At 26.0% G+C, this 26,919-nt stretch overlaps 1 protein-coding gene across 1 annotated transcript; it reads right to left on the reverse strand.

Moving 5' to 3' along the window:
* Nucleotides 1-2,399: 2,399 nt before the first annotated feature.
* LOC136073952 (uncharacterized) lies at nucleotides 2,400-26,808 on the reverse strand. Its single transcript, XM_065786252.1, has 4 exons — nucleotides 26,676-26,808; nucleotides 26,429-26,563; nucleotides 16,079-16,135; nucleotides 2,400-2,980 (listed from the first exon to the last, which is right to left on the reverse strand). The coding sequence occupies exons 1-4, from the start codon at nucleotides 26,806-26,808 to the stop codon at nucleotides 2,400-2,402; spliced, it is 906 nt and encodes a 301-aa protein (XP_065642324.1).
* Nucleotides 26,809-26,919: the final 111 nt, after the last annotated feature.

The following is a 26,919-nucleotide window of genomic DNA, read 5'->3' on the forward strand; positions in this document are numbered from 1 at the left end:
AACCAGGCTTTCATATGATTGCAGGATGCAAAGTATTTAATAATGAAAGAAAAAGAAATGCTGGATATCGAATAATCCCTGATAATTAGTCAATTTTTACGTGCCAAAAAGTTGAAAAAAAAAATGAAAAAACAACTGAAAAAGATAGGTGACTTGTATGTACCTGGTGGATTTTGAAAATTTGGATTATTTTTTTTACCTATTTCATGAATAAAATATTACTGTATTTAAAGTTTTTACTTTAATCGAGTTTCTCTCAGAAAAGCAATTTGTGGACGCCGGCCAATATATTTTGAGAACCGTATGATATTTTTTTTATAAAATTTTTATGAAGTGTTAAACAATTTGACCTCAAAAATCGGCTTCCTGTTGTGGTGGTGAGAAAAAGTTATAAAAAATCTATTCAATTTTTGGTCATTTTAGGGATATTTTGTGGTTAACGTGGCAACAATACGGATTTTCAAAAAAAAAGTTATTCCATTTTTATAAATTTAATATAAGCATGTTACCAATAATCATTTTTTGTAAAAATGGTTAGATTTAAAATCAGAGGGGGTACCCCTTTAACAACAGTGCTGCTAAACCTGCTTTTTATCAACTAAAAAAATAGATTGCCTGAAATATGCTCTACTCAGGGCCAACATTTAAGGTGTAGGATGTGCCCTTGCCCGTGAGGGCAATATGTAGTAGAATTTTCAACGTTACTATCTAAAACAAAATTTAAATTTATCGACAGATTTTACATCTTATATTGTAAATTTTGTAATAAACAAAAGTTATGACCCTGCAAAGTTTACACCCTCCTCATTTTAGAGGTCGGAAAATTTGCATGGTCATAACTTTTGTAATTTACAATATTTTTCTACAAATATTAAAATCTGTCGATAAATTTAAGTAGCAAAGTTGAAAATTTTACTACATTAGTGCCTTCACATATGTGTAGGGACAAGCCTTTTAGAGCTCTTTGTTTCCAGGCCTCCGCGATCCCAGTTTTTTGCAAGACCTCCTCATTTGGCATAGGTAAAAACATACTTAAGTTTGGAGTTTGCAAGGTGTGAAAGTATCCTATGTAGAACATCAAAAAAAAATCCTGAGGGCGTTTGCGCATGTGTGTGCGTAGAGAGAAACTACACCCTCTACTCCTTATACCATACATCCTTTTATGTTGACAAACTAGGATCTTTAGTCAAAATTTTAACTTTTTATTGATTAGCTGGTTAATTGTGATAAATTAGAAAATCGACTTCTAAATTGAACCCCTCCCCCTATGCGCTTTTTGATGACCTCCCCCCTTCCACCCTATGAGCGTACGTACTTATTGGACGACCCCTTTGAACTATTTGTTGGTCGTAAAAAAAAAGGTTTAATTAAATTTTAAATAAACTTTTTACATAAAAAAAATGAAAACTATTAAAAAAAAAATATATTAACTTAAAATATTTGTTTTAATATTTATAGAAATTTTATATTTTATAAAATTTTGATCGATTAAATAAAGTTTAAAGACGGTTTAAAACTAAGTAAAAACGTGAGATGAAACATGAAATTTCGAACTGAAAAGCTTCGACGAAAAATTCTACTTAAACCATCGAATTTTTTTATTTTCCTGACGACGCATATCTCTTAAATAAACAATGGCGAAAACCTTGAAAAACTATTTTTTATCAACATTAATTCGTGTAAAAAGTGTATAAAAAGTGCAAAATAAATATATAAATAATTTTTATATTTATTATAAAATTAAATTTTTTCAAAATTTAACCAAATCAAAAAATTATGACTTTATCTTAAATATGGTACGACACTATTTGAAAAGAAATTATATCAAAATTAAAAAAATATATATATTTAATTTGCATATTTAGTAAAAATTCTTAAACATAATAAAAAATAAAAGTATACATAAAATATTTAACAAATATTTATAAACAATATTATTTAAAAAATTATATATTAATAACATAATAACTAAAACTGAGAATATAATATAAATATAATATAAAATAAAAATATAACAAAAAAAACAACAATAAATTATGTACCGTAAATAATAAATAATAAATTATGTACCGTAATTTAAAAAGCATAATATTTATAATAATAATAACAATAAAAAATAATTATAACAATAAAAAAATTATAAAAATTTATATAGCATAATAATAGATATTTAATAAATTAATAATTTATATTATAATTATAACTATTAATATATTTGAAAACGAATTATTTTATGATATTTTATTAATAAAAATTTAAACTTTTAAATAATAAATCTAATAATCTAGTAAAATTAATTTGTATATTTAAAAACATATTTATTATAAATTAATACATTAAATATTTCATTATTTATTTATAATTATTGTTTTTTTTAATATATTTAAATATTAAATATTTCATCTTGTTGTAAAGTTTTTTAATTCATCGAGGTTACAAAAATAATTTTCACGGTACTTGATCATAAACTCCTTGATATTCGAACAACGAATCCATTCACAAATTTCTTTAATAAAATCAATGTCTTTGTGAAGTTCAAGATGTAATTCTTCACAAAGATTAATCCACGGAAGAAAATTCTCTTCAAAATCTTTTTTTGTTACTAAATAACGTGAGATCCATAAGTACAACACTTCAATCTTATCTTTCGGTTTCCATCCTTCGAAATTAATTGGACGACGAAAGATGACATAGCGAACATTAGTTGAACATTGTATTAAAAGTTTTTTTTCTTCATCACTTAAAATATTTTTGTCAACACGTAACGACCGTAACTTTCTTCCAGATTTTAAGTAATGATTTATGAAATAATTTTCGCAAGAAGTTAAGTAAGAAGTTTTTCCATCGTCAATCGAAATACTCCACCATCGTTTATCAACAATTGATTTTATTTCATCAGTAAATGATGATTGACTTTCATAAAAACATTCAATGAATAAATCATGGTAATCTTTTCGATCTTTACTTTTACTTAGACGATCTAAAGTAAAATTAAATATTAATTATAAAAATAAACAAATAAATTATTAAAATAATAAATTATAACATTAAAAATTATATACATTATAATATTCTACATATTCATACATATAATTTTATTAATTTTTATGAATTTAATGATTGAATAAAAAATCATATACAATTTTTTATTTTTATTAAATAGATTTTATTTTACATAATAATATTATAGACATAAATTAATATTAAATTAAAATGATATATAAAAATATTAAAATAGTGAAACTTTTAAATAAAATAATTCTTTAAAAAAATTATAAAAATATAGACAATTTTTTAATTTTGTTAATTTAAACATTTTATCACATTTTTAAAACGAAGTAAATTAAATATAAGTAATAAATTAAATATATTTAAAATAACATAACAAAAATTATTCATTTATATAACTTAAAAATACTTTCTTTTATTCATATATTCCAAAAAAATTTCGTCGTTCGGTTGTTTTAATAAAATATAAAACATTTTATTAAACAAGTGAATGTTTTTTATAAATCAAATTTCAAAAGAAATTTTGTAAAAAGAATATTTGTTCATTCGATTTCGACGTTGATTAAAAACTTTGACGAATTTATTTCTTTAAGGACGATTTATAGTGAACTCGTAAAATACTGAAACTTTCAACAGTGCAGGAACAAAGTGCAGGAACAAAGTGCAGAAAAAAAAGTTAGGAAAAATATTTCGCACTTTATTCAAATAAATAACCCGTTGAAAATATCCGCATTATCGCATTTTATCTTTCTTCCAAATGATATATTTTTATAAATTTTATAAGATAAAATATAATATGTGATACAAAATGCGTTTCTTGATTTATACTGAGCGATTAAAGTCTAAACAGAAATACGCAAGACTTATGAAAAAAGGCTGTCATGGTGAAATACAAAGAAATTAGAAAGATTCATAATAAAGAGACTTTTACACATCATAGTCAACATTATTTCATCATTAAAGCATAGCTACAAAATGTAATATATATACAATATATAAAAACAAGCAACAAACATACCTTAGATAAGCCGATAAACGATTAAATTTAAAATTTACCATTAAAACGCATAAAATTGCATCAAATGACATACTGTTTTAAAAAGTAAAAAATAAATCCATGTAACAAACATTTTAACGTAAACAAGAAAATAATTTCTCATTCACAACTGTTTCATAAAAAAAATATTTCTCTGAAACTTTTTGCAAAAGAAACACAGGTTCATGCCAGAATATTTAACTTAGACGAACTGTCGACTTACATTAAAAATAGTACCATATTGTGCAAATGTTGTAAACATATAGAACGAAAAAGAAACGATAAAAAACAGTCGGTTGAAAATGCAATTGAATAATACCTCAGTATGGTTATAAAAGTAGTATGACATAGATACTATACATTTATCATAATGTACTAACTTTTGGCATAGAAAAGTATGGCAAACATTTTTTAAAGTAAAAAATTTGTAAAAACAATGTTTTCCACGCGACGATAACATTTTTTTTTGCAGTGTAGAGTTTTTGTGGCGAGATGATGTGTTAACTTAAGAATTTTTTAAGGTTTATAAATATGCTTTTTTTTTTTTGCACCACTAACGTTTTGAAGGCAGGTTGATTCCTTTTTCAACATATTTATTTAATTTTTTACATCTATTTTCAATGTACCCTTTAATTGAAAAACTTACTCTTTCATACTCAATTATCGTATTTCCAAGAGGAAACTCATATTATATTTCCATACGTTAAAAAAAAAAAAAAAAAAAACAAATTAACGAATAAAAAACTTCAATTTCGTTAAAGCATTATTTTCAAGTTGCGATATTCTTATAAAGAATTTTCATACACAAATGGAGATGAAACAATATAAAATCGTTCGTTTTTATAAAATATTTCACCATTTTCATATTAATTTAAAACTCTTTCCATTAACATATAACGATTAAATATATAAACAGTTTGAAAATTATAAACACGTATCTATATGCTATTATTTTATATTAAAAAGAATAAGCTTATGGATAGAAATCAAAATATTATAATAAATGTTACATTAAATTGAAAGGTTTATATATTTTAGCAATTTAATCTTGTATATTTATAATATAATTTAAAAATGATATATCCACAATAAAAAAATACTTATTATCATCAATCCTATACAAAAGACAGTCGTCGTAAGTTATTGTTTTAGAAATATATAAATTTAGTTTTAAAACAAAAAACTTTTTTAATAAAAACAAACAAATGAATATAAAACTGAAGAATTTACTTACGAATATATATTACTATATATAAATTACTTACGAATTTCAGGAAGTTTTGTTACCCGTGTATGTTTTAATAAACGATGGTGACGCTATGAGTTCGTAAAACTTTTTTAAGAAAAAAAAAAACGTTAGGTTGTATATACTTAAAACTCGACGATCGAACTTTAAAAAGATCTTTTCACATATTCGAAAAAATTTTGAATCAACCGTTTAGTTTTATAGAATGATATCGTAACTATCGCAACCGTTTTTATGAAATATATAGTCTAATAAATGTCGAAAATGTCAATAATGTACCTCCAAATTGCTTAGAGTTGACAAAACATACATTAATTAAACACACATATAAGTTAACTGAACCAAATCTAATCTAATTATGCCTTTCCAGGTCTCACGAAGATTTTTTATATTTTCTGAAATGAATTTTTTGAAATGTATTTTACTCAGTTTTATTACATTAATTATGGTATATTTATTTACTCAGTTTTATTACATTAATTATAGTATATTTATAGCGTTTAAAGTAGTTAGTTTAATTATATTCGAAATGAAAGTATTTGAGGCTTCGCCATAAGGTTTAGATAACGTTAAAAGCTTGATAATATGTCGAATAATAAATTATATAATTTCGTTGGAGAACGTAAACTATTAATTTAATTGATGTGAAATAAATAATAAATTATATATTTTCGTTGGAGAACATAAACTAATAATTTTATTGATGTGAAATAAATAAAATAAAAAATTAAAAAATAGATTTGGTTACTGTTATTTTGTCTGACGTCATTAACATAATTTAAATGCCACAAAAAATGTGTAAAAACGCGTTTTTTTAAAAAGCAGAATTTAAAGTTTGTAAATTATTATCAGTTACTTTAGTAATACCTATAAATGAAGCGAATATAAAGTTATATATTATAAATAATTTCATAAAAATTTTCTTATTATATAAACGTAACGAAGACAAGCAAACGATATATATATGTAAAATACTTGTATTTATTGTTTTCTTGATGTTTCCTATTGAAATCAGTTTTAAACCGTAACCGTTTTTTTAATAATATGCTTAAATAATCTTTGAACAAATATGAAATATTTACAATAACTAAAAATTCCATCACAACTGCTACTTTAACAAAGAGGCGCATTTATCAAATTGATATAAACTTCGAGTGACTATTTTAAAAAGCTAATTAATATAATAAAAAAAATTGAAAAAAAAAAGTTTCTGAAATCTTTGAAAAGAAGTGTAACATTTATATAATATTAATTTAATATGTTAATCATCATGTTCGATATATCTTTTTGAACGTCAAACCCGCGACAGTTTTTACGCAATTTCCGCAATAGCTTTTTAGGTGTGTCAAACAATTAGGTGGATGGCATTATGCCTTGTTAATCGTTTATTTTGTGAATGTCTGGCATCTTTTTCTTTTATTTTCATTTCTTATGTTATCTTGGGATTGTTCTAAAACGGTGTAAAATATCACTGAATTCTATTGGTAACCCTTATTTTTTGAACTTCTTGAATAAGTTTAAGACATCACTAATTCATGAGAATATCTCTTTAAGAAAACATTTCTCTAACTAAAGGTTGAGAAAATATAGTATTTTGTTAGACTAATAGATTTTTAGACTAGATTTTGTTTGACTAATAAATTCCGCTATATCTTTTGAACTTTCAAGATTAAATAATCTCACACTGTCATCCATATTAAAGGCAAATAGGAGGAATTACTAATATATTAAAAAAAAAAAATGAACAAAAAAAATATTTAAAAATATAAATAAAAATGTTTTAATTATATGTACAAAAGCATAGGCGTAGAAAGAATTTTTTGGTGTTCGAGATAGGTAACTTCCACACATGGAGCTAACTCCAAACATTTATATGTTTATACTTATGTCAAATAATGAGGGTTTGCAAAAAATTGCGATGATTGGAGGCTGGGAACAAAAAAAGCCCCAAAATTTTCGCCCTCCCTGCCAAACGTGAGAGCAACAAGTTGATGAAGTGTTTTTTGTACTATTCTTAACTAGACTTATATTCATCTATAAATTTTAGATTTCATTTTAAAATATTTTAGCGTTCAAAAATTATGACCATATAAAGTTTAAACCCCCCTCAATTGGAGGGGGTTGCAAATTTTTTATGGTAATAATTTTTAAACGCTAATAGATAATACTATGAAACTTAAAATTTATCGATGAATATAAGTCTAGTTAAGAATAGTACAAAAAATACTTCATGAACTTGTTGCTCTCACGTTTGGGCAGGGGCGGAAAATTTTGCCAATGTAAATTATTTCACCACAGGCAATGTAGATTAGAAACTTAAATAAAAACTGTGATTCGCCTAAATCTTATCTATTCTTGTGAAAATAAATTTGAAATAATTTTTACAAAACTATATTACAAAAAAAAAAAAAATTCAGATGGTGTTAACCTGAATACTTGTAGTCTACTTGCATAATTACCCAGAAAACGCATAAACATCTTTTAAACGTCAAAAGAACGTTAAGACAAAACTTCATATTTGGTCGATTATCCGTTTAGAACAAAATCCAGATTAACGTTAAGAGAAAACATCCATAAAACATCGATATTCAAACGTATTTTAGACGACTATTATAGGAATTACTATCGGAATCTTGAAATTTATAAACAAGATATAATTATAAAAGTGATGAAATTTATAAATAAGATATAATTAAAAAAAAACTAAATTTTTAAATGAGATATAGTTATAAAAGACCTGGTCTTATTTTTTATATTTTTTATAACTATTATAATATGTTTATAAACTTTTATACTATACTACTTATAGTTTACTTTTATATTGTAAAACTTTATATAAAGTTATAAACTTTTTCCTATAGTGAACAAAATGTTCGTGCTCGTTTATGTTAATAATTAAAAAAAAAAATGATCAAGCTTTTTGAGTAGAAATTTTGTAGTAACAATTTACTCAAATATTTTTTAAATCTAATCTCAGCAGAAAATAAGTTTAATTTAAGATTAAGTCAAAGATTACTAATTAAATTAATAAACTCATAAATATATTTTGGATCACTGTTTCTAGGTTTAAGCATCATCAAAAACCTTCGTCTACCGCTTGATTGTCATACCCCTGTTTTTGTGCAACATCATCTTCCATGTTCGTATTTGATTTTGTCTGATTTCGTTACCTGATTTTAACCGCAAAAAACTAGGGTGAAATAGTTAGCATTTTAGATGTACATTCATAAATCAAAATTGGAATTACACAGAACAACTTTATATATAGAGGATTTTCGAACGTGAAGTTTCCGACAATTTCCTATACCATCCTTGTTTATTTTTGACAAAAATTAGTAACGTCGCGACATAACATATGCAATGGTTTTTACCAGGATCACCAATTTTCTCTAGCAATGTAATGTAACTAAATTAGGCTAAAATGTATTTAAAATAAAAAATAAATATTTAATTATTAAAATTCTTATTATTACAAAGATGAATACCTACTGTTACACAACCATACTAGCTTTTACAAAATGAATTTTAACTGCTTATAAAACTTATGAAAAAAGTTCTTGCAGCAGGACTTTCATAATAAGAGACCAGCAACTCATTTTTTTTTAACAGTGTCAATGTCGCCATCAATAATTTCTAAAACATCGGAGTCCATTGATATGTTGGCATTTAGTATAAAAGATTGTTGCGATAAGAGCTTTTTAACTTCCATGAATTAAAATGGTGCAATCGACATTCGTTTATTATTTATTTATAAATCGTTTTGCTTTCAGTTGTTGTAAGGAAGTTAATCTTTAAAACGTTAATCTTAAAAGTCCTAATCTATTTATTAGTCAGCGAAAAATTTTTTTAATATGTTTTTCATTTTCGTTTTAATTATGCCTATATAAACCGCATGACTTAAGCTGTTATGTTAGTCTTCTGTCCAATGGCTATATTACTTAATTATAATATAATAAACGCTTATTAAACGTCGATCAAACATTTAGAATAGCGACTTATACCAGTCAATATTGTAAAACGTTTATATAAAAAGTTTGGAAATATGGATTCCAAATAAAGTGCTCATTTTCAGTCAATAATAGGTCTGAAACGTTTTATTCATTTTTCGACTATTTTAACTAAGTATTCACCAACTCTGAACCAATCTGTGTTTATTGGGTAAGTTCACTTAGCCACTGTTTTAACCCTAATCTATGCAAGTTTGGTTGTCAAGATAACCTAAGAACACCAAGATTAGTTTGTTCTGGTTTCAAAGAAGTACAAAGAACTAATTTTCTGTCTGATCAATGAAAACAAAAATTGACTTCAGTTATTTTTTGATTAAAGAAGAACAATCTTAGGTAAGGGCATCTAATCAATTGCAAAGGTAAATATACAACATAAGAAAAAAAACTCATAATATGTTACAAGGAGAGCCAAAATCTGGTCAACTTTCGAGCATATCATTGAGTTCTGCAAAATAATTAACAAAAAAGACATAATTTAAAAAATAAATTTTTGGCCAAGACCTGAATTGTTTCATTTAGCAGGCAATGGAAGCATAGGCTGACCGAAAGAATATCCAAAATCTTTTGGTTAACCTATAAAAAAGGAAGAAAACAGCCTACAAAAAAGTAGTGCAGCAGGACGAGCACCTTTGATTCAAGAATGATTTGCCAAGAATGCTGGACACAGAATGAAGCAATAAATTCAGAAACACAACCCTCAGAAAAAAAACTTAAACTATAGTAACATAAACTAATGAAGAAACTGGTGAAGTCTTAACCCCCAAAGATGCTATTTAAGGGCTAGGACAAATAAGAAAAAATAGAAACACAAAGAAAACAAAAGAAAATAAAACAGAGAGAAATAAACAGCACCATGCATGATGTAATTTTTAGAAAAAATGAAAGTGTGGTAGAATAAAAAAAGCCTAGATCACACACAGACTGAGACAAAACGATAAAAATAAAAAAAATCTAAGAATGATTTTAAAAAGTTTTGTAAATTAATAAAATTAATTTTATACTCACAAGCAAAACACGCCAGCTAAAAGGATCAAATGAGCATTAAATTATGCAGAAAATATAACAATCATTTTTCAATAGAAGTCACATAAATCAACAGTATAAACTTAAATCATAACTCAAGAAGAAAAAAAACAGAAACCAATAAAGTAAAATAGTTTACAAACAATCCATTAGAAAAAATGTTTAGTCAAGTTATTTCTGTGTCTTTTGAAACGATTTATAAATCAATAGAAAGTAAAATAAAAATCAAAAGATGAAATATTATTATATGTGGTAACAATTGTTTTTATAGAAAGATTTTTAAATGTATAATTGTGCTTACCCCATATTCTAGAGTATTTATCATAAAATCAGTTTAAAGCAATAGATATATAAAAAAAATGCAGGATCTAAATTTTCCATAAAAACAAAAATGTAAAACTACCATGGATTACAAACAGTATAAGAAAATCTTCAAAACTCAACAAAAATTATACATATATTATTTAAAAGTAAAAACAATCGAAAGTAAAATCCTCAACAAAATTATGCAAATAAATAACAAAGACTTAAAAGAAAAAAAACACCTTGATTTATTCAAAAAAACAACAAGTATGCACATTTTAAGGCAATTTACTTGTAACATAAAAACCAAGTCAATTTAACACAAATTAATTCTTCGATTAGATATATGTTTATAATATAATATTATTTTATAAGATAGGTGAAATTTATTTATAGAATTTTTATGTCCTTATAAAAAAAGAACCAATTTTCTGTCTGATCAAACAATTTTTTTTGAGGCCCAAAACTGAATTACTATGATGCCAAAAGGATATAAAAAAGCCAGCAAACAGGCTGTAAATAAAGAGGAAGAAGGTAAAGTTGTGCAAAAAATAAGAAACCACTGAGAAATTGAAGGCTAAAGAAGATGAAATAACAGAGTTTGATTGCAAAAGAACTGCAATATTACTAAAAGATAAAGATTTATTTGTTGTCAAAATTCTTGAGCAGTGTACAAGTACTGGCTGGCCTTGTGCAGATCTGCAAAAAAGAAAAACTATTGTCAAAACATGCCTAAACGAATTTGGAAAGGAAGGAGACAGAATTTAAGAAAAATACTTCCCTTCTGTCTTTGTTAAGCAAAAAATTGAGATCATAAATGTGGAAATAACAGAAAATAAAAAAAACAGCAGTATGCTGCTGAAAGCCAAACTAAAAAAAATCATTATTGAAAACTTTTTTTTTTAAACTATGCAGAATAACAAAGTAAACAAATTAAAAGTAATATTTTTTCTGTTCATTTAAATCATTTTCAATGCTGAATACTGGTGAAATCATTGTTTACAATCTGATACAATAGTTTTAGGGTAAAATGGTTAGTAAAAACATTTTCAACTTCATTGTTATTTTTAGTCACATTAGGAGCAGCACAAAAAAATTGTTATTATTTCCTTGAGAGTGTAATGTCATATTCGTAAGTTACGAGATTATATCACAATATTTTGCAAAATAATGGATTTTCAAAGATAAATGATAAAAATGCCTTATAAGAACAGTACTAAACCTATTATTAAAATGCATTTAAAAAAATGCAAATTAAAAGTTTTATATATAAAAACTAAAATATAAAAACTTTGAAATTATTTGTAAAAAGAATGTTTTTTTGCCTCGCTTACCCTAATAAAAACTAAAAATAAACAATTTAAATGTATAGTAGCCACACATCATAGTTACAAAAAAAAAAATTAAAGTAAAGTTTACATATTTACGTATTCTTTTTAAGTAATTCATGTAAGAGTAAAGTTCCAAGACCAATACTCCAGACTTTTAAGACTAAAACCGAGTCTCCAGACCAACATCTCGTAAAGAACCCATATTTTTTTAGTAAACCATATTCTGTTATTTTTTTGTGTTTGATATAAAATGGGCATTATTAATAGAAAAGGTTTTGGGGCTTATTAGTTCTTAGCCTCTAAACCCTTATTTTTCTATCCTTGTTTATAAATGTTCCATAACACAACAATATTAAAAGTGCTATTTAAAAGAGATTTGAACAAGGTTTAAATGATTAAAACCGTTTTTCATGCGCCATCTTTTGTTTTTTAAAGCAAAATCTATGATTGGATATCATTTATAATAAAAAGCCTAGCACCTACTGCACTCAGCTGAGCTCAGAAATTTTGGTTGAAAATTTTTGTCTATATATGATATTGTAATTTAAAGTACATCATGTGTGGCCTAGTGCAGCCTAATGTTATTCTGCTTATGTAAAGGTAAGTTTAAACTTAGATAGTGTTAACCTGAATACTTCTTGTTGATCTTGCATAATTAAGTTCACCTGACCACTGCCATAACAACTTGAGTTAAATCTCACCATTCGTAAAAATAAGTTTTAAACAATATTTAAAATAATGTATTTGACAAAAAGAATATTTAGTATTAACCTGAATATTGGTAGTCTACTTTGCACAATGTTACGATAATGGGATAAAAAGCTTCTATTTTGATGTATATATTTATTTATATGTGTATAAATAATGGTGCCTCCTTGTCTTTTAACATGCATGTATATATACAAGGAGACACAAATATAAAAGCATTTAGATCAGTTATCTGCACTTAATCAGCAATCTGACATGATACTAACTTACTGGCTGGAACAGTTTCTGTACATACATAGAAGTTGAGTGTTTGGTCTCACAACAATAGGTATTTTTTTATTATTTTTTGTTTTTCTTTTTAATTTTAAGAAAAAAACTCTAGCCTTCAATACAATAAGACTCAAGCTCACACATATATCTATACTATTAGGCCGTTAGCTAAAGTTAAATTTTACTATTTATATTTTATATATATTTTATAATATTTATTGTACACATTACTCTATAATAAAACGTAATAACAATGTAATTTTGTAATCGCAAATTGTGCATCGCACTGCTGTTTCCAAAAGATATTAAAAGTTAACTGCACATTTGGAGCTTTCAAAATTATCTTCCAAATAATTTAGTAAATATTGTCTGTCATAATCTAACCCTACTCACATGGATTAACCAATTATGGATTCTTTTACAATGATTGCGTCCAGCAATATAAAGCGTACCTTAACAGCTCTAGAGATGCTGTTGTAAAGCATCTTGTATAGGTGGTATGGTGTTTGCTAAACATTAATTTTTTCAAAGTAGATTTATTTAGATTCGATTACACTACTATAAACTAATTTTATATTTTAAATAAATAAAATACATTGTCATTCTCTTTTCTAAAAATAATTGTAACCTATTTTTGCATGCTCTACTTTGTACAATTTTACCCCCTGTATTAATAACCTTTTAAGGCTCTGTAACTTTTTATCAGTTAACTTTTTCCCTTATAGTGTTTTTGTACTTTTTGCTTCATTTATATTGAGCTCTGCATAGGTGTAGAATTTAGAAGATTTTGACAAAAAAAATTTTTTCCTATGGACAGGGCTCCATAGCACATGGAGAGCAAAATCTAGTTTTTTATGCAAAAATTATTTTCGTAGTTTTTTTTATTAGAATAATTATATTTATATATAAAATACATAAATAAAGTAATAAATATGTAATTATATAATATAAAAAAATATATTATAAAATTAAAATTTTTTGGTGAAAAATCTGAAATATTTTAATGGACAAGACAACTTTTATCAGTGTAAACATCAAAAATACTACTTTTCAATGCTTGTCATAAAAATAACTTTTTTATATTTATATTTACAGAACTTATATATTATAACAGTAGCAAAAGATTTTGTAAGCATTTTTTGTGTACTAAACATCTTTTTTATATGTTTAGTATTTCTCATCAACTGACCATTAACTGAAGACCAATCTTATGTTATAACTTTTTTTATTGCAAAAAGTAGCAAACAATTATGCATGGCTATTTACATACATTTAGCATGAGATTTACATAGTCAAATGTTTTGGAGGATAGTTTATCTGATAGTATAATACTTAATAGTAAAGGTTATTAGCAAAAAAAAAATATTGAAACTGTCTGTTTTTGATGTATAACTAATGATTACGCTAAATTGTTTTTAAAGTCTATGCGAAAAAATTAATTAATTTAATTAAAATAATTAATTAAAAAAATTAATTAAAAGTTAATTAAAATAATTAATTTGATTATTAAAATAATATATTTTAAAATGAAAGTCAATAAAGTTATATTAAAACAATAGTAGCATAAGAAAGTTGAGAACAAAAAATGCAAAATAGCGTTTTGGAACACATGTCAAATTAACGTGTAAATAACTGGATAAACTTAAATTAATATTTAATGTTTTTTTAACTAGATATTTCCTTTAATGAACATGTTTTTACCATTATGACAAATTTTCATGGTGCAATCCATCATTTTTTGGTATTTTGGACACCTCTGTTCCACTGTGCATAGGGCATAAAAATTTTAAGAAAATTGTGTTGGCTATGGACAGGTGCTAATTTTCATCAGCCATTTTTGAGTTTGTCTGAGCCTTAAAATAAATGATTTAACTTTATCAACATGCGTACCAAGTATTATACTTTCATCCTAAATAGTACTAATTGTTACACTATTGTTAATTGTTTTAAATAAATTAGTCTGATACATCAGAAATTTTTAAGAAAAGTTGTTAAAAGATCTCTTTTTTTGTTATTTTAGAATTTTTTATTTTAGACATGCGCCATATGTCACACTGTAAGTTTGGACCTGTCTTGTAAAAACAGAAAAATACTTAAACAAAAAGCAAAATACTTAGAGTTACTTTTTATGCATATCTTAATCTTATTTTGATTTATTTCATCTTACGCCATAGAGTATAAGTTTAATAGATTAAAACAAAATTTGGAGAACTTTTTGTTGCACATTTCTGATAGGTGTCAATTGACGAAAATAACATAAAATTACAATAATCATAAACTCTACCTCTATAAATCTCTTACTATTTCCTGTATAGAATACTTATGTAATTTTTTTCTTAAAACCTTCTCTCTTTTAGATAAGGTCTTCTTTCAAATAAACATTGTAAATGTCATTGGACCTGCTTAAGCAGCTAAACTTTAGCCTCCTTCATATTATCATATGGCTGCATCTCTTTTTCTTTTCAATAAATAGCACCCTAGCCACTATTTCAACAGGCTATCACAGCTTGTTCAATTAACTAAAACTTAACCTTGAATGTCTCTGCATTTAAATAAGTCCTATTGTTTTACTGTTATTACTTATTGATGTCAAAATTTATTTGGTTATTATTAGTTCTTAGAACCCTTTCTTTTCTTTATGTTTTCCTGACTCATACAATTGACAGTTTAAGCCATCTGTTAACTGTTTTAGTTACGGTACACTGTCAACATACATAGATTTGTATATTAGAGTATAATATAGTATTTTCTTAAAATATCTTGTCTATGAAATGTCTACACTGAGTATCTAGTTATTTGCCAACAAATCATGAAAGCCTTTTTTTTAAACATAAAAATGGTACACAAAATTTTTATTTTTTACATTTTAAAACTAAATGAATGTTTTACAAGGAAAGAAACACAGCTTAAAGACATATTGATAAGGAATTCACCCTTAGGTTCTAGACATTTAGGTTCTAGACTTAGGTTCTAGATTGTTTAAAATTTTTTGTATTGTCTGCTTATATGCTTATTTTTTATTCTACACAAAATTGTGTAGTTTTCAACGACAATACAAAAACAAAATCATTTAACTGAAAAAAAAATTCAAAATTTTTTTTTAAAGAATATAAATATAAATTTACTAAAATATAAACTTTCTTACCTAAAATCCATATTATTCCAGTGTGACTAATCTTTCTGTTCCCAGAGAACCAGTTTCCTAAGATATACTTTAATGAATATATATTTTATTGAATAATATAATATATATTTTTAATGCAACAAAATGCTTGTTTCATTTTACAAAAGTTTAAAAACAATTTTTTAAAAATAAAAGTTTTTTTTAGGATTTGATAGACCGTCTGCCTGAACCCTCAGGCGATGTAGTGACACTTTCTTGCTGCAGCAGGCTATAATATAATTGATGTAGCACCACTCACTGTAGCAGCAGACTATAAAATAGTCAATGCAGCAACACTCTCTTGTAGCAGCAGGCTATAAGATAGTAAAATGTAGCAACACTACGTGCATGTTTTACATTCAAAAGATAAGAAGTTTTCATTATTATTATCTCTATGCAGTTGCACTTTACCTGATAAAGCCAACAAACAAGTTGATACATTGCTTGACATTCATATCACTCCAGCTTCTGTCTAAAGTAAATCTAAAGTAATTTCCTGTGTAGAGTCTTATACAGCTTGAGGTCCGAAAAACATACCTGTTATAGTCTTGGAGAAATGTTTTTCAGAGCTGTTGTCTATACTTTTAAAACTATTTAAAAAGTGCTTTTAAGACAGTTTCTTGTCCAGCCTGCTGGAAAGCAACCTCAACAGCACCGATTTTTAAAAATTCTGGAAAGCGATCTGACTCAACTTATTACCATCTCATTAGTCTTCTTACTATAATAAGCAATGTTTTTGATTAATGCCTTTAATAAACAAATTACTTAATCTCTTATCTTGAATCTAATAACTTACTTTCTGACCATCATTATCTTGGGACTTTGATCTTCTCGCTCTACTGCTAATTTGTTAACGTTAATAACCGAATAGGTTTTATTGTGAGTTTGATAGATGTGGAGAGGTTAAGGTTATCGCTCTCAACACTTTTAAAGTCTTTGATAAGAATTTAGCATGTGGTCTTCTCCATAAACTTTCTTCTTACGATGTATCGTAGACTTCTTTAAGGTTACTGAATCCTTCCTTACTAATTATAGTATAAAAGTTAACCTCAATGTACAGTACTCATCTTCATATCCTGTAACTTCAGGGGTACCTCAAGGTGTCATCCTTGGCCCTACTCCTTTTAATTTACATTACCTATCTGCCAGAAATTCTCACATCTAAGGTGACATTGTTTGCTGATGATATACTATGTATTCTTGTCTTGATAAGAAGCCAGCACTACCTGATTGCTTGGGAGGTGGGGGCATTTGAGCTTGAAAAGGATCTCACTTCTGCAACAGCAGCAAAGTAAAATTTATGTACCAAACACAGTGGCTGGTGAACTTTAATTCAAATAAAACTGAATAGTTTTCAGCTTATCTTATCATCACAATAACCTAGATCTTCCTATGTTAGTAAAATATACTTGATGTTCATCTTCTAGGATTAACATCTTACTTTCAATCTTCTGAGAAACCATATATCAAATCGATTGCAAAAATAGCATCTGCTAAGGTTGCATCACTTCATTATGCATGTCACTTTCTTACTCAGGATTCTATCTATATCTCTAAAAATCTTAAATCTGTCTTTGTATGAAATACTGTTGCCATATTCGCCAGATCCAATCTGTAAGACGCCCTATCTTTTTTAAAATGGCTAGGTGCAAAAACATGTTGTAAACATAGTTGGACCTTCTTTTCCAGCCAACCTACAACCTTTCACACATAATTGTAATGTTGCCTTTCTTTTCTATTTTCTATAAATACTATAATAGACACTGTTCTAAAGGTCTAATGTCTCTTGTGCCATCTTCTAAAATACATTCTCATATTACTAGTCATTCAATTATGTCTCATCCATTTACCGTTCCAAAGGGTTCAAACATCTTTTCTCTAAAACAAAGTTCTTTGGAATTTGCTCCCTTTATTTGTCTCCTATTTATGATAATTTGCTATCTCTTTAGGTGTTTGTCAATCATTATATTGCTCTATAGACTTTATTTTTCTGTTTCAGTAACTTCCAATTTTAATAGTGGTTGCTTCAGCCTTGTTTAAAGTGCAAATGTTTATATATGTATTAGGGGTATTCAAAAAAGTAAATTTTCAAATCTAAAAAACCATACCCCCTAAATTTGGGGCAAATATATAAAAAATGAGCCTCACAAAGTTTGAGCGTGCTCGTTTTTACTCAAAGTGCAGGAATTTAGGGGAAAATTGACCCAAAGTGATCGTTTTTGGGCGTCTTGAGGGGCAATTTTTTTTTTAGTTTTTTTTTTTCTGCTATATATATAGGCCTATATTTTTGTTTAAAAATATATGGTTTTTTCCTTATCTAAAATCTATGTTTGGTGATGTTGAAAATCATGAAATTGGTATTTTTTAAAATATATTTTCTGTTATGCCTAATGTTATATACATATATTTTCCTGTAAATTCTGATAGTTTAAAACTTTGAATTTTTCTAATAAATACAGATTAGTACATACAATTAAAAATGAGTGAAGCACAACTTAGGTCAATGAAAAAAAAACTTTTTATTATAAAAGAGGCAAAACCAGCTATATCAGGTATAAACATTTTTATTATATTTGGAATTATAATGAGTCATTAGTTGCTAAAAAATTTATTTTATTTATAAAATATCAATTTTTCTATTTAAATATACAACTTCCAACAGGCTTGGATATACTTCAACATTTAATATATAACCAACAATGTCGTACTGTATCAATATCAGATATTATTGCTTGTCCCCCTAAAAAAAATTTTTCTAGATGTTCGGAGAGTTGTTGTGAATGTATTTTGTCTAAAATCAAGAGACCCTGGATTAGTCATTGATGTGTCAACTGATTTAAGTTTAGTTAAAAAACTTTTTAAATTGCATAAGTCTTATTCCAACTTGAAAAAAATGCAAAAAGGGAAACAGCCTGTGATTTGGCTAAACAAAACGTGTTTGAGAAATAAAAAAACTATTTTGGGCTGGTAATTCTAATCTCAAAGACACAATCAGTAAAGATAAAATCATAAAGACAAGATTGAAGATCTACTTTTTTCTAAGATCAGGAAAATGAAAGAAAGTTTGTTATTGGTTCAGAGGATATTAAATATAATAAAAAATGTATTCAATACTTTTAATTAATTACTTTAACTCTTTCTCAAGCTCTGTCTTTTTTCCACTAATTTTAAAATTAAATTTTTTCTGTTAATTAGGCAAAAGAAAGCATCAGGAAGAAAAATCTTTTACAGCCTAAGATTTTGAGAGATGATGTACCCAAATTTGTCATAGAATACCTAATGAACTTATTTTTTCAATTGAATCTGATTTCGAGTTAGGTGATTGGTATCATATAGAAGTCTATGAAAACCCAGACACAGTAATTGCAAAAATTCCAAAAGATGTTTTTGCTGGTAATGTTTCATTTACTGCTACAGCCTGTGATATATCACCAAATGTTTTACAGAAAGACAAATGCAATTCTATATCAATCAGGTGTTGATCTTAAATAAGTTAAAGTACTTAATTATCTGATATAGAAAAATGAAAAAAAGAAAATGAAAACATGGCAAAAATTTCAAAAGAAGATGTTAAAGCAGCCATAGACGCATCTCCATATCCATGAATAATTCATTTGATTGGGAAGACCTTGTTTGAGCTAAACAAAGGAAAAATGTTAAGAGGGATAGAATGGCTGTTTTAGTTAACATTAATGGACAGACTTACCTACTTGGAATACCTCCACTAGCGTCATCCACTGGTGAAGATCAGTTCTTAGGTGTAATGAACTTAATTAAGGAGTATCAACTTACGTCAAAAACTAGAGGAATATGCTTTGATACAACATCATCCAACACTGGGACGAATAAGGGATCAGTTTTCAGAATATCTCAAGAACTGGATAAGTATCTCCTCCAGCATGTAGGCATCATGTGACTGAATTAAGAATGCTTCACTTTTGGAAATTAGTGACCAATGAAGAAGATAGTGACCTGATACCTCTTTTTCCAGCTTAAGGATTTTTGAAGAACCTAGTTTTAACTATAATTCAGTTCTACTGTTACGGTTTGATTGGAATAAGGTTAAAACAAATTTTTTTGAAAGCAGCTATGAAGTCATTAACATTTTGCAAAGCATACGTTAGTAAACCAGGTATTATAAGAGATGATAGAAGTGAGCTTGCAGAATTAGTTGTTACGTACTTATCCCCTATAACATATAAAGTAAGAAAAACTGGTGCTATTCATCATACAAGATTTTTAGGAAAAGCAATTTATTATCTAAAGCTTCGGCTTTTATCCAATCAACTTACGTTTGTTCAGGAAAATGATAATCTGAAAATTGAAATTAAGCTTATTACAGAATTTATTGTTTGCTTTTATGCAAAATGGTATCTACAATCTGAGGATGTCATCAAAGCTCCTTTTCTTGACATTACAGCCATACATCAAATGCATCTGTACAAGAAGGTATGTACAAACCCAATAGCTGTCAATGCTGTATTAGAGTCTCAGTATAAACACTGTTGGTTCGGATTTAGGTAGGATACCTATAGCTTTGCTAGATGATGAGTTAGCATCAGAGGAGAAGGCGCTTGCATCAGCAATTCTGTCATTTGATATGCCTAGCTCTGACTATTATAAGCCTGAGAATAAGTAAAGCAAGATATCAAGGAAATTTATAAAATGAATACAAAAATTGGGAAAAAACCACCACTGCCTTGGTTGATTCTTTTCTTACCCGATTTTTGACATGATTGGGTTTAATAAGCAACGAGTTCAAGACTGGCTCTCACTTCCACCAAACTATTGGCATACTCAGTCATGCTTCAAAAGTTTTCAAAAATATGTTGAAACTTTGATTTTTGTAAATGACCATTCAAAACGGTCAATAGGTATGATGGGGCAGTATATTCATAGATATTCCGGTATGAACGAAAAGCACAACAGATTGCTAACTGTGACAATCGATCTGTATTCAGATCACAAGAACAAAAATCCGGTACAATTTCAAAGATTAAGTTTAACTTGGTGTGATGCGAAAAAAGATAAAGAGTTAAACTTGATTATTACTAGATTTGTAAATTTTTTTTCTGTTATAGAACTTGAATATAAATTTATAAATTTATTTATTCTTGCTTATTTCGATTTTTCAATATAGATAAATAGTGTTTTTTTCAATATAGATAAACAACATTGCTGAGGTCACAACCAACAACTGTTCATTCTTTCTGGCAAAATGAAGTTAGTTGTTCCTCTGGCATGTCTTGGGAATAGTTAGAAAGGCCTTGTGTGTATATGTTAATACACACAAGGCTTATAAATATATATATATATATATATATATATATATATATATATATATATATATAAATCTAACTTTAACTACAAAAATTCTGATTTTCATGATTTTCAATACCACCAAACATAGATTTTTGAGAAGTAGGAAAAAAACCATATATTTTTAAACAAAAATATAGGCCTATATACATATAGCAGGAAAAAAAAAATTTGAAAAAAAAAAATTACCCCTCCCTCAAGGCACCCGAAAATTACCACTTTTCGGTTAATTTTCCCCCTAAATTTTTAACTTGAGGGGGGGGGGGGGTAATTGATCGGACAGCGCTCAAACTTTGCGTAGCTCATTTTTATACATTTGCCCCAAATTTAGGGGGTATGGTTTTTTAGATTGAAAATTCACTTTTTTTTGAATACTCTAATGTATATATTATATATGCTTAACTGCACCTGGCCAAGCCTTCATTACACTAAAAATAATACATTTTTAAAACTTCCTCATAGTATTGGTTCCCTCAAAAAATTTGGACAAGTAAGCAAAATATTGGACATGTAAGCAAAATTTAATTGGAAAAAATTAATAATAGAGAATAATTAAGAAATAACTTAAAATAAATAAAATTTGCAACAGTGGAAAAATACCACTGATGTTATAAATCGGTTCCATAATCGAAAATAAAAATGACTGTACATTTATTCAATTTGACATTAATAATTTTTACCCCTCAATAACTACAGATATTTTAGATAAAACAATTGAATTTGCAAAAAGCCACACAGTTATTTTTGAAAAAACAATGCGTATAATAAAACATTGTAAAGAAACCTTTATACTTTAAGGTGCTGCACGAAAAGACAGAATTCTACAGGTTTGATGGATGTTTTTGTTTTTCATCAATTTATTTTTAATTTTTGTTTTTTTTCTTTTTTTTTTTTTTTTTTATTCTTATAGTATCTTTTACGCTCACGAATTGAGAGCTTAGTTGAGTCTTATATTGAGGAGGGAACTTTAGAACAGAGAAACTTTATTTTAATAAGGAAACTTGGAATTAGAAAAACATACATGACTGCTTTGATGTAACAATGGGCAGCTATAATGAAGCAGAAATTTATGAATTTGTTAGACTATATATTTTAGATTTATTAAGTAAAATAATGAATATAAAAGAATTAGGCCTTTATCACAACTATGGTTTAATAGTAATGCTTACAAAATTACTAGAATTTTTTCAGAGCATTGGCTTTCCAAATAGAAATAAACAAAAATTTAAAAATGTGAACTTTCTTTGACGTCACATTTAAGCTCTCCAAAATTTATATTAGCTTATATTTAAGAAAACCAAACGTTGATTATTGTATATTAACATCTAACTCAAATCATCTACCCCAAATTCTAAAACAAATCCAGATTTCATTTAATAACAGGCTAAATGAACTCCTCTAATGAAAATGTATTAAATTCTTTTAAACAAATATTTGAAGATGTCCTTAAAAGTGGCTTTAAAATTTTGAACTAAAATTTGACCCTGAAAAAAAGAATACAAAAAAGCGAACCAGAAATGTAATTTGGTGTAACCCCTCCTCCCCCCCATAAAATTTTTAATCAAAATACAATTAAAGTTAGCGACAGTTGCACAAAAAATATGGAAAGAATTATAAAAGGTCACAAAAATGCTTAGTTAAACAAAAAAGAAAAACCAAAATAAAAAAACTACAGAAAATTTTCATTATAAAAAAACAATTGTTCAATGCGTGGAAGTTGTTTATAAAAAAAATGTGGTATATAAATGTGTTGTTTCCTCTAAGAATGTACCTGATAAACAATATATTGGCATAACAGAGGGTGAATGGAAAAAACGTTTTGCCGATCATGAGCAATCTTTTAAAAACAAAAAGTATTCAAAAGACACCATGCTGTCAAAATTTATAAGGGAATTAAAAGATAAAAATATTGTTACTTATTTGATCATCTTTAAAACAGCACTTGCATGTAACAATATTGGCAAAAAATGAATACTATGTGAGCAAGGCTAAGTTATTACACATGCAAACCATGAATGCTTATTTATAAATCGGAAATGATTACCTAATGCAGGCACGAAAATAAGTTTCTCCAAAAAACTATAAAAATAAATTACATTAAACCTCCCTTTATAAAAAATATTTTTTTAAAAAAGCAAAAATAATAAATTCTTAAAATTGTTTTTTTATTTTGTCAGCATATTCCACAAATGTATTAAATTTACAGTAGTTAAGAAATTTGAGACTTTGATTTGAAATTTGAGTATATTTATGTAATATATATATATATATATATATATATATATATATATATATATATATATATATATATATATATATATATATATATATATATATATATATATATATATATATATATATATATATATATATATATATATATATATATATATATATATATATATATATATATATATATATATATATATATATATATATATATATATATAGTTTACAGCTAAGGAACAAACTTGTGGTAAAAATGGCCTTCACTTGTTTGTGGTTTTAAAAGCCACAAAATTAAAGATAGATTATGTTAAAACGCTTTAATTAAATTACGAGAAGTAATTAAATGATAAAACAGCGGATTTAAGATTTACATATTAGAATTAGAATGTTTTTAAAAACATTCCAAATGTTTTTATTTTTATTTTTTAACTGTAAAACATGTGCGAAGTGCTGCTACATTGACTGACAAATAGACAGACTATCAACAGAGTGCTGCTACATAGACTGAGGGTTTGGTTGGGGCAGGCAGTCTATGAAATAATTAGTATATATATATGTATATACATATATATATATATATATATATATATATATATATATATATATATATATATATATATATATATATATATATATATATATATATATATATATATATATATATATATATATATATATATATAAGTGATATAACAATAGCACATTTGTGATGGTAAAACCAATGCCAACACATGGGAAAAGACCGATGCTGATACTGATGAATTAACTAATTATTAAAATTTTAAGAATAATAATAAGACCTGCAACTTTAACTTAAAATCTACTTAAAATTCTGTAACTGTACAAAATTAGTAATTTAGATATCTTACCAATAATCATATAAAAATATTAAAGCCTGCACTTGAAAACATATAGATAACAATGCTTAAATAGATTACTTTTAGGCTTAAAAATAGAACAACACAAAATAAAATTATTCTAAAAACATCATTATGGAAATAAAATTATAAGTACATTCAGCTGTTAAATTAAAGCTTATAAACATCATCTTAAAATAAACAAATTTGCCTATAAACAAAGTCAATATAAACTATTTCTTAAAAAAATTCCAAATTATTTAATTATTTAATTGTTATTATAATGCAGGATAATAGTATTAAATGCTGTTGGTTGGAAAAGTCAGTAAATTAATAAAAAAAAGGCCAATATCGATGCCGATTGTGACAAAAATAGCTGATCGACAAATACCAATTAATTGGTACATCACAACTATATATATATATATATATATATATATATATATATATATATATATATATATATATATATATATATATATATATATATATATATATATATATATATATATATATATATATATAAAGGTTTTCAGGTTAAAAAAGTGGAGTTGATTGAACAATAATAAATTATATCCATAAAATAAATTATGAAGACAGTCATATTAATATATAAAACTTGCAGCTTGCAGTTTGTATACATAGTTGATATTTAAAAAATCAGTTATTTACACAGGTTTCTGGTGGAGGACAAACAATAGATTTTTCCTTTAGCATTTCTCATTTGATTTCAAATATGCAACTCATTTTTCACCATCACATCAAGTTACAAAGATATATTTGGGTTCAAATTTTTAGCATTTTTGGAATTTTGTTATATTGTCCAAAAGAAATAAAAATAAAATTCCTTATATTATTGCTGAAAAAAAAAATTCAAAAGTATGTCAACCTGAGTCTTAAGAGAAGGCTATTTTTGTAAAGATTTTAGAAAACATGAAAATTTTTAATTTAAAATAATGTGAAAAAATGCTAAACACTCTAAAAACAATTTTACCAAAACATTCTATCAGTCATGAAAATTAGTATTTTCATTACGAGAAGTACCGAAACTCCTGTGAAAGTAAAGAAAGCTTTATTTAAAACAAATACTGCACTTAATTTTAGTCCTAAGACTAAAATCAAGTTTATTAGCTGGTTTTTTCCAGCCCTTAACTTATCATTAAAAAACACACTTAAGTAAATATAAAAAAATATATAATCCTCTTCTAACATTTTGGAAATAATGCATGCTTTATAAACAAATAAATATAAGAAACATTTAGTTACTCTATCAAAAAGTGATTTGTGTATTAAAAATCCTTCATAAAAATTAAAGTAAATTTAAATGTAAATATAAAACTTTTTCAAAGTAATATTTCATTTTGTGGATTTATCTCACAAACTTTTAAAGTCTAGAAAAAATCACTTGTTGATGAGATTTTAAAAACGTCTCATGCCATAAACTTATATTGTCAACAAATTTGATAAAAACCTATATGTTATATTTTATTAACAAAAACTCTTAAAAAAGACTATCTTTTATAAAAAAACAGATATACTACCAAGTACTGTGTTAATGAAAGTATCTTATTGAAAAGTTGATACTTTATTCATTTGTGAAAAAAGTTTTATTAAAATTCAGTTGTTTCTCAACTCTTAGCATGAAAGTTAATGCAAGAACTAAATCAATTGTTTCTTAACTTTTGCATTGAAGTCAATGAAATCAAAAGTCAATGAATCGAAAAATTTAGCCAAGTTTCTAACTTTTATAGTGAAAAATGAATTAACATAAATAACATGTTGAAACCTTACCTAATATAAATACACACAAACACACATACATAAATAAATAGATTGCACTAACAAAATAATTTGTTAAAATTAAGATAAAAATGTCTATATTATTTATATCTTATTGAACCAGTGTGTTTATTGTAAAATGACTTACTAAAACTTGAAAGCCAAGGTAAAGATTCATTCAAAGGATTCAGGTTAACAAGAAACTTTATCAAACTGTTTTGGTTTTTATTGGCTAATCCACAAATCATCGGTATAATCTTCAGCCTCTTATTGGCCATAACCTCTTTATTTTACCTAAACAATTATATGCATATACACATGTATATCATTGTCAAATGTGCGAATTGATAATACAACTAGATCTGTTTCAATCTTTTCTACAACAAAATAATTACCTTCATTTTTATCAAAGTCACTATAAAAAGCTTGAATGTCTTCTTTGGAAAAAATTATTTTATTTTCAACAAACAATTTATATGCAATTTTGCAAATATTCAAAATATATTTTTTATTGGAACTATCTTCCATTATCTCATAAACCAATTTATTGTTTTTAATAATGTGTTCTCGTAAAAAATATAAAAAATATTTCCATACAAATCTGTCATTGTTAAGAAAGAATTTGAATCTATTTTTTTT

Source organism: Hydra vulgaris, chromosome 01 (genome assembly GCF_038396675.1).
Source record: "Hydra vulgaris chromosome 01, alternate assembly HydraT2T_AEP".
Lineage (NCBI taxonomy): Eukaryota > Metazoa > Cnidaria > Hydrozoa > Anthoathecata > Hydridae > Hydra > Hydra vulgaris.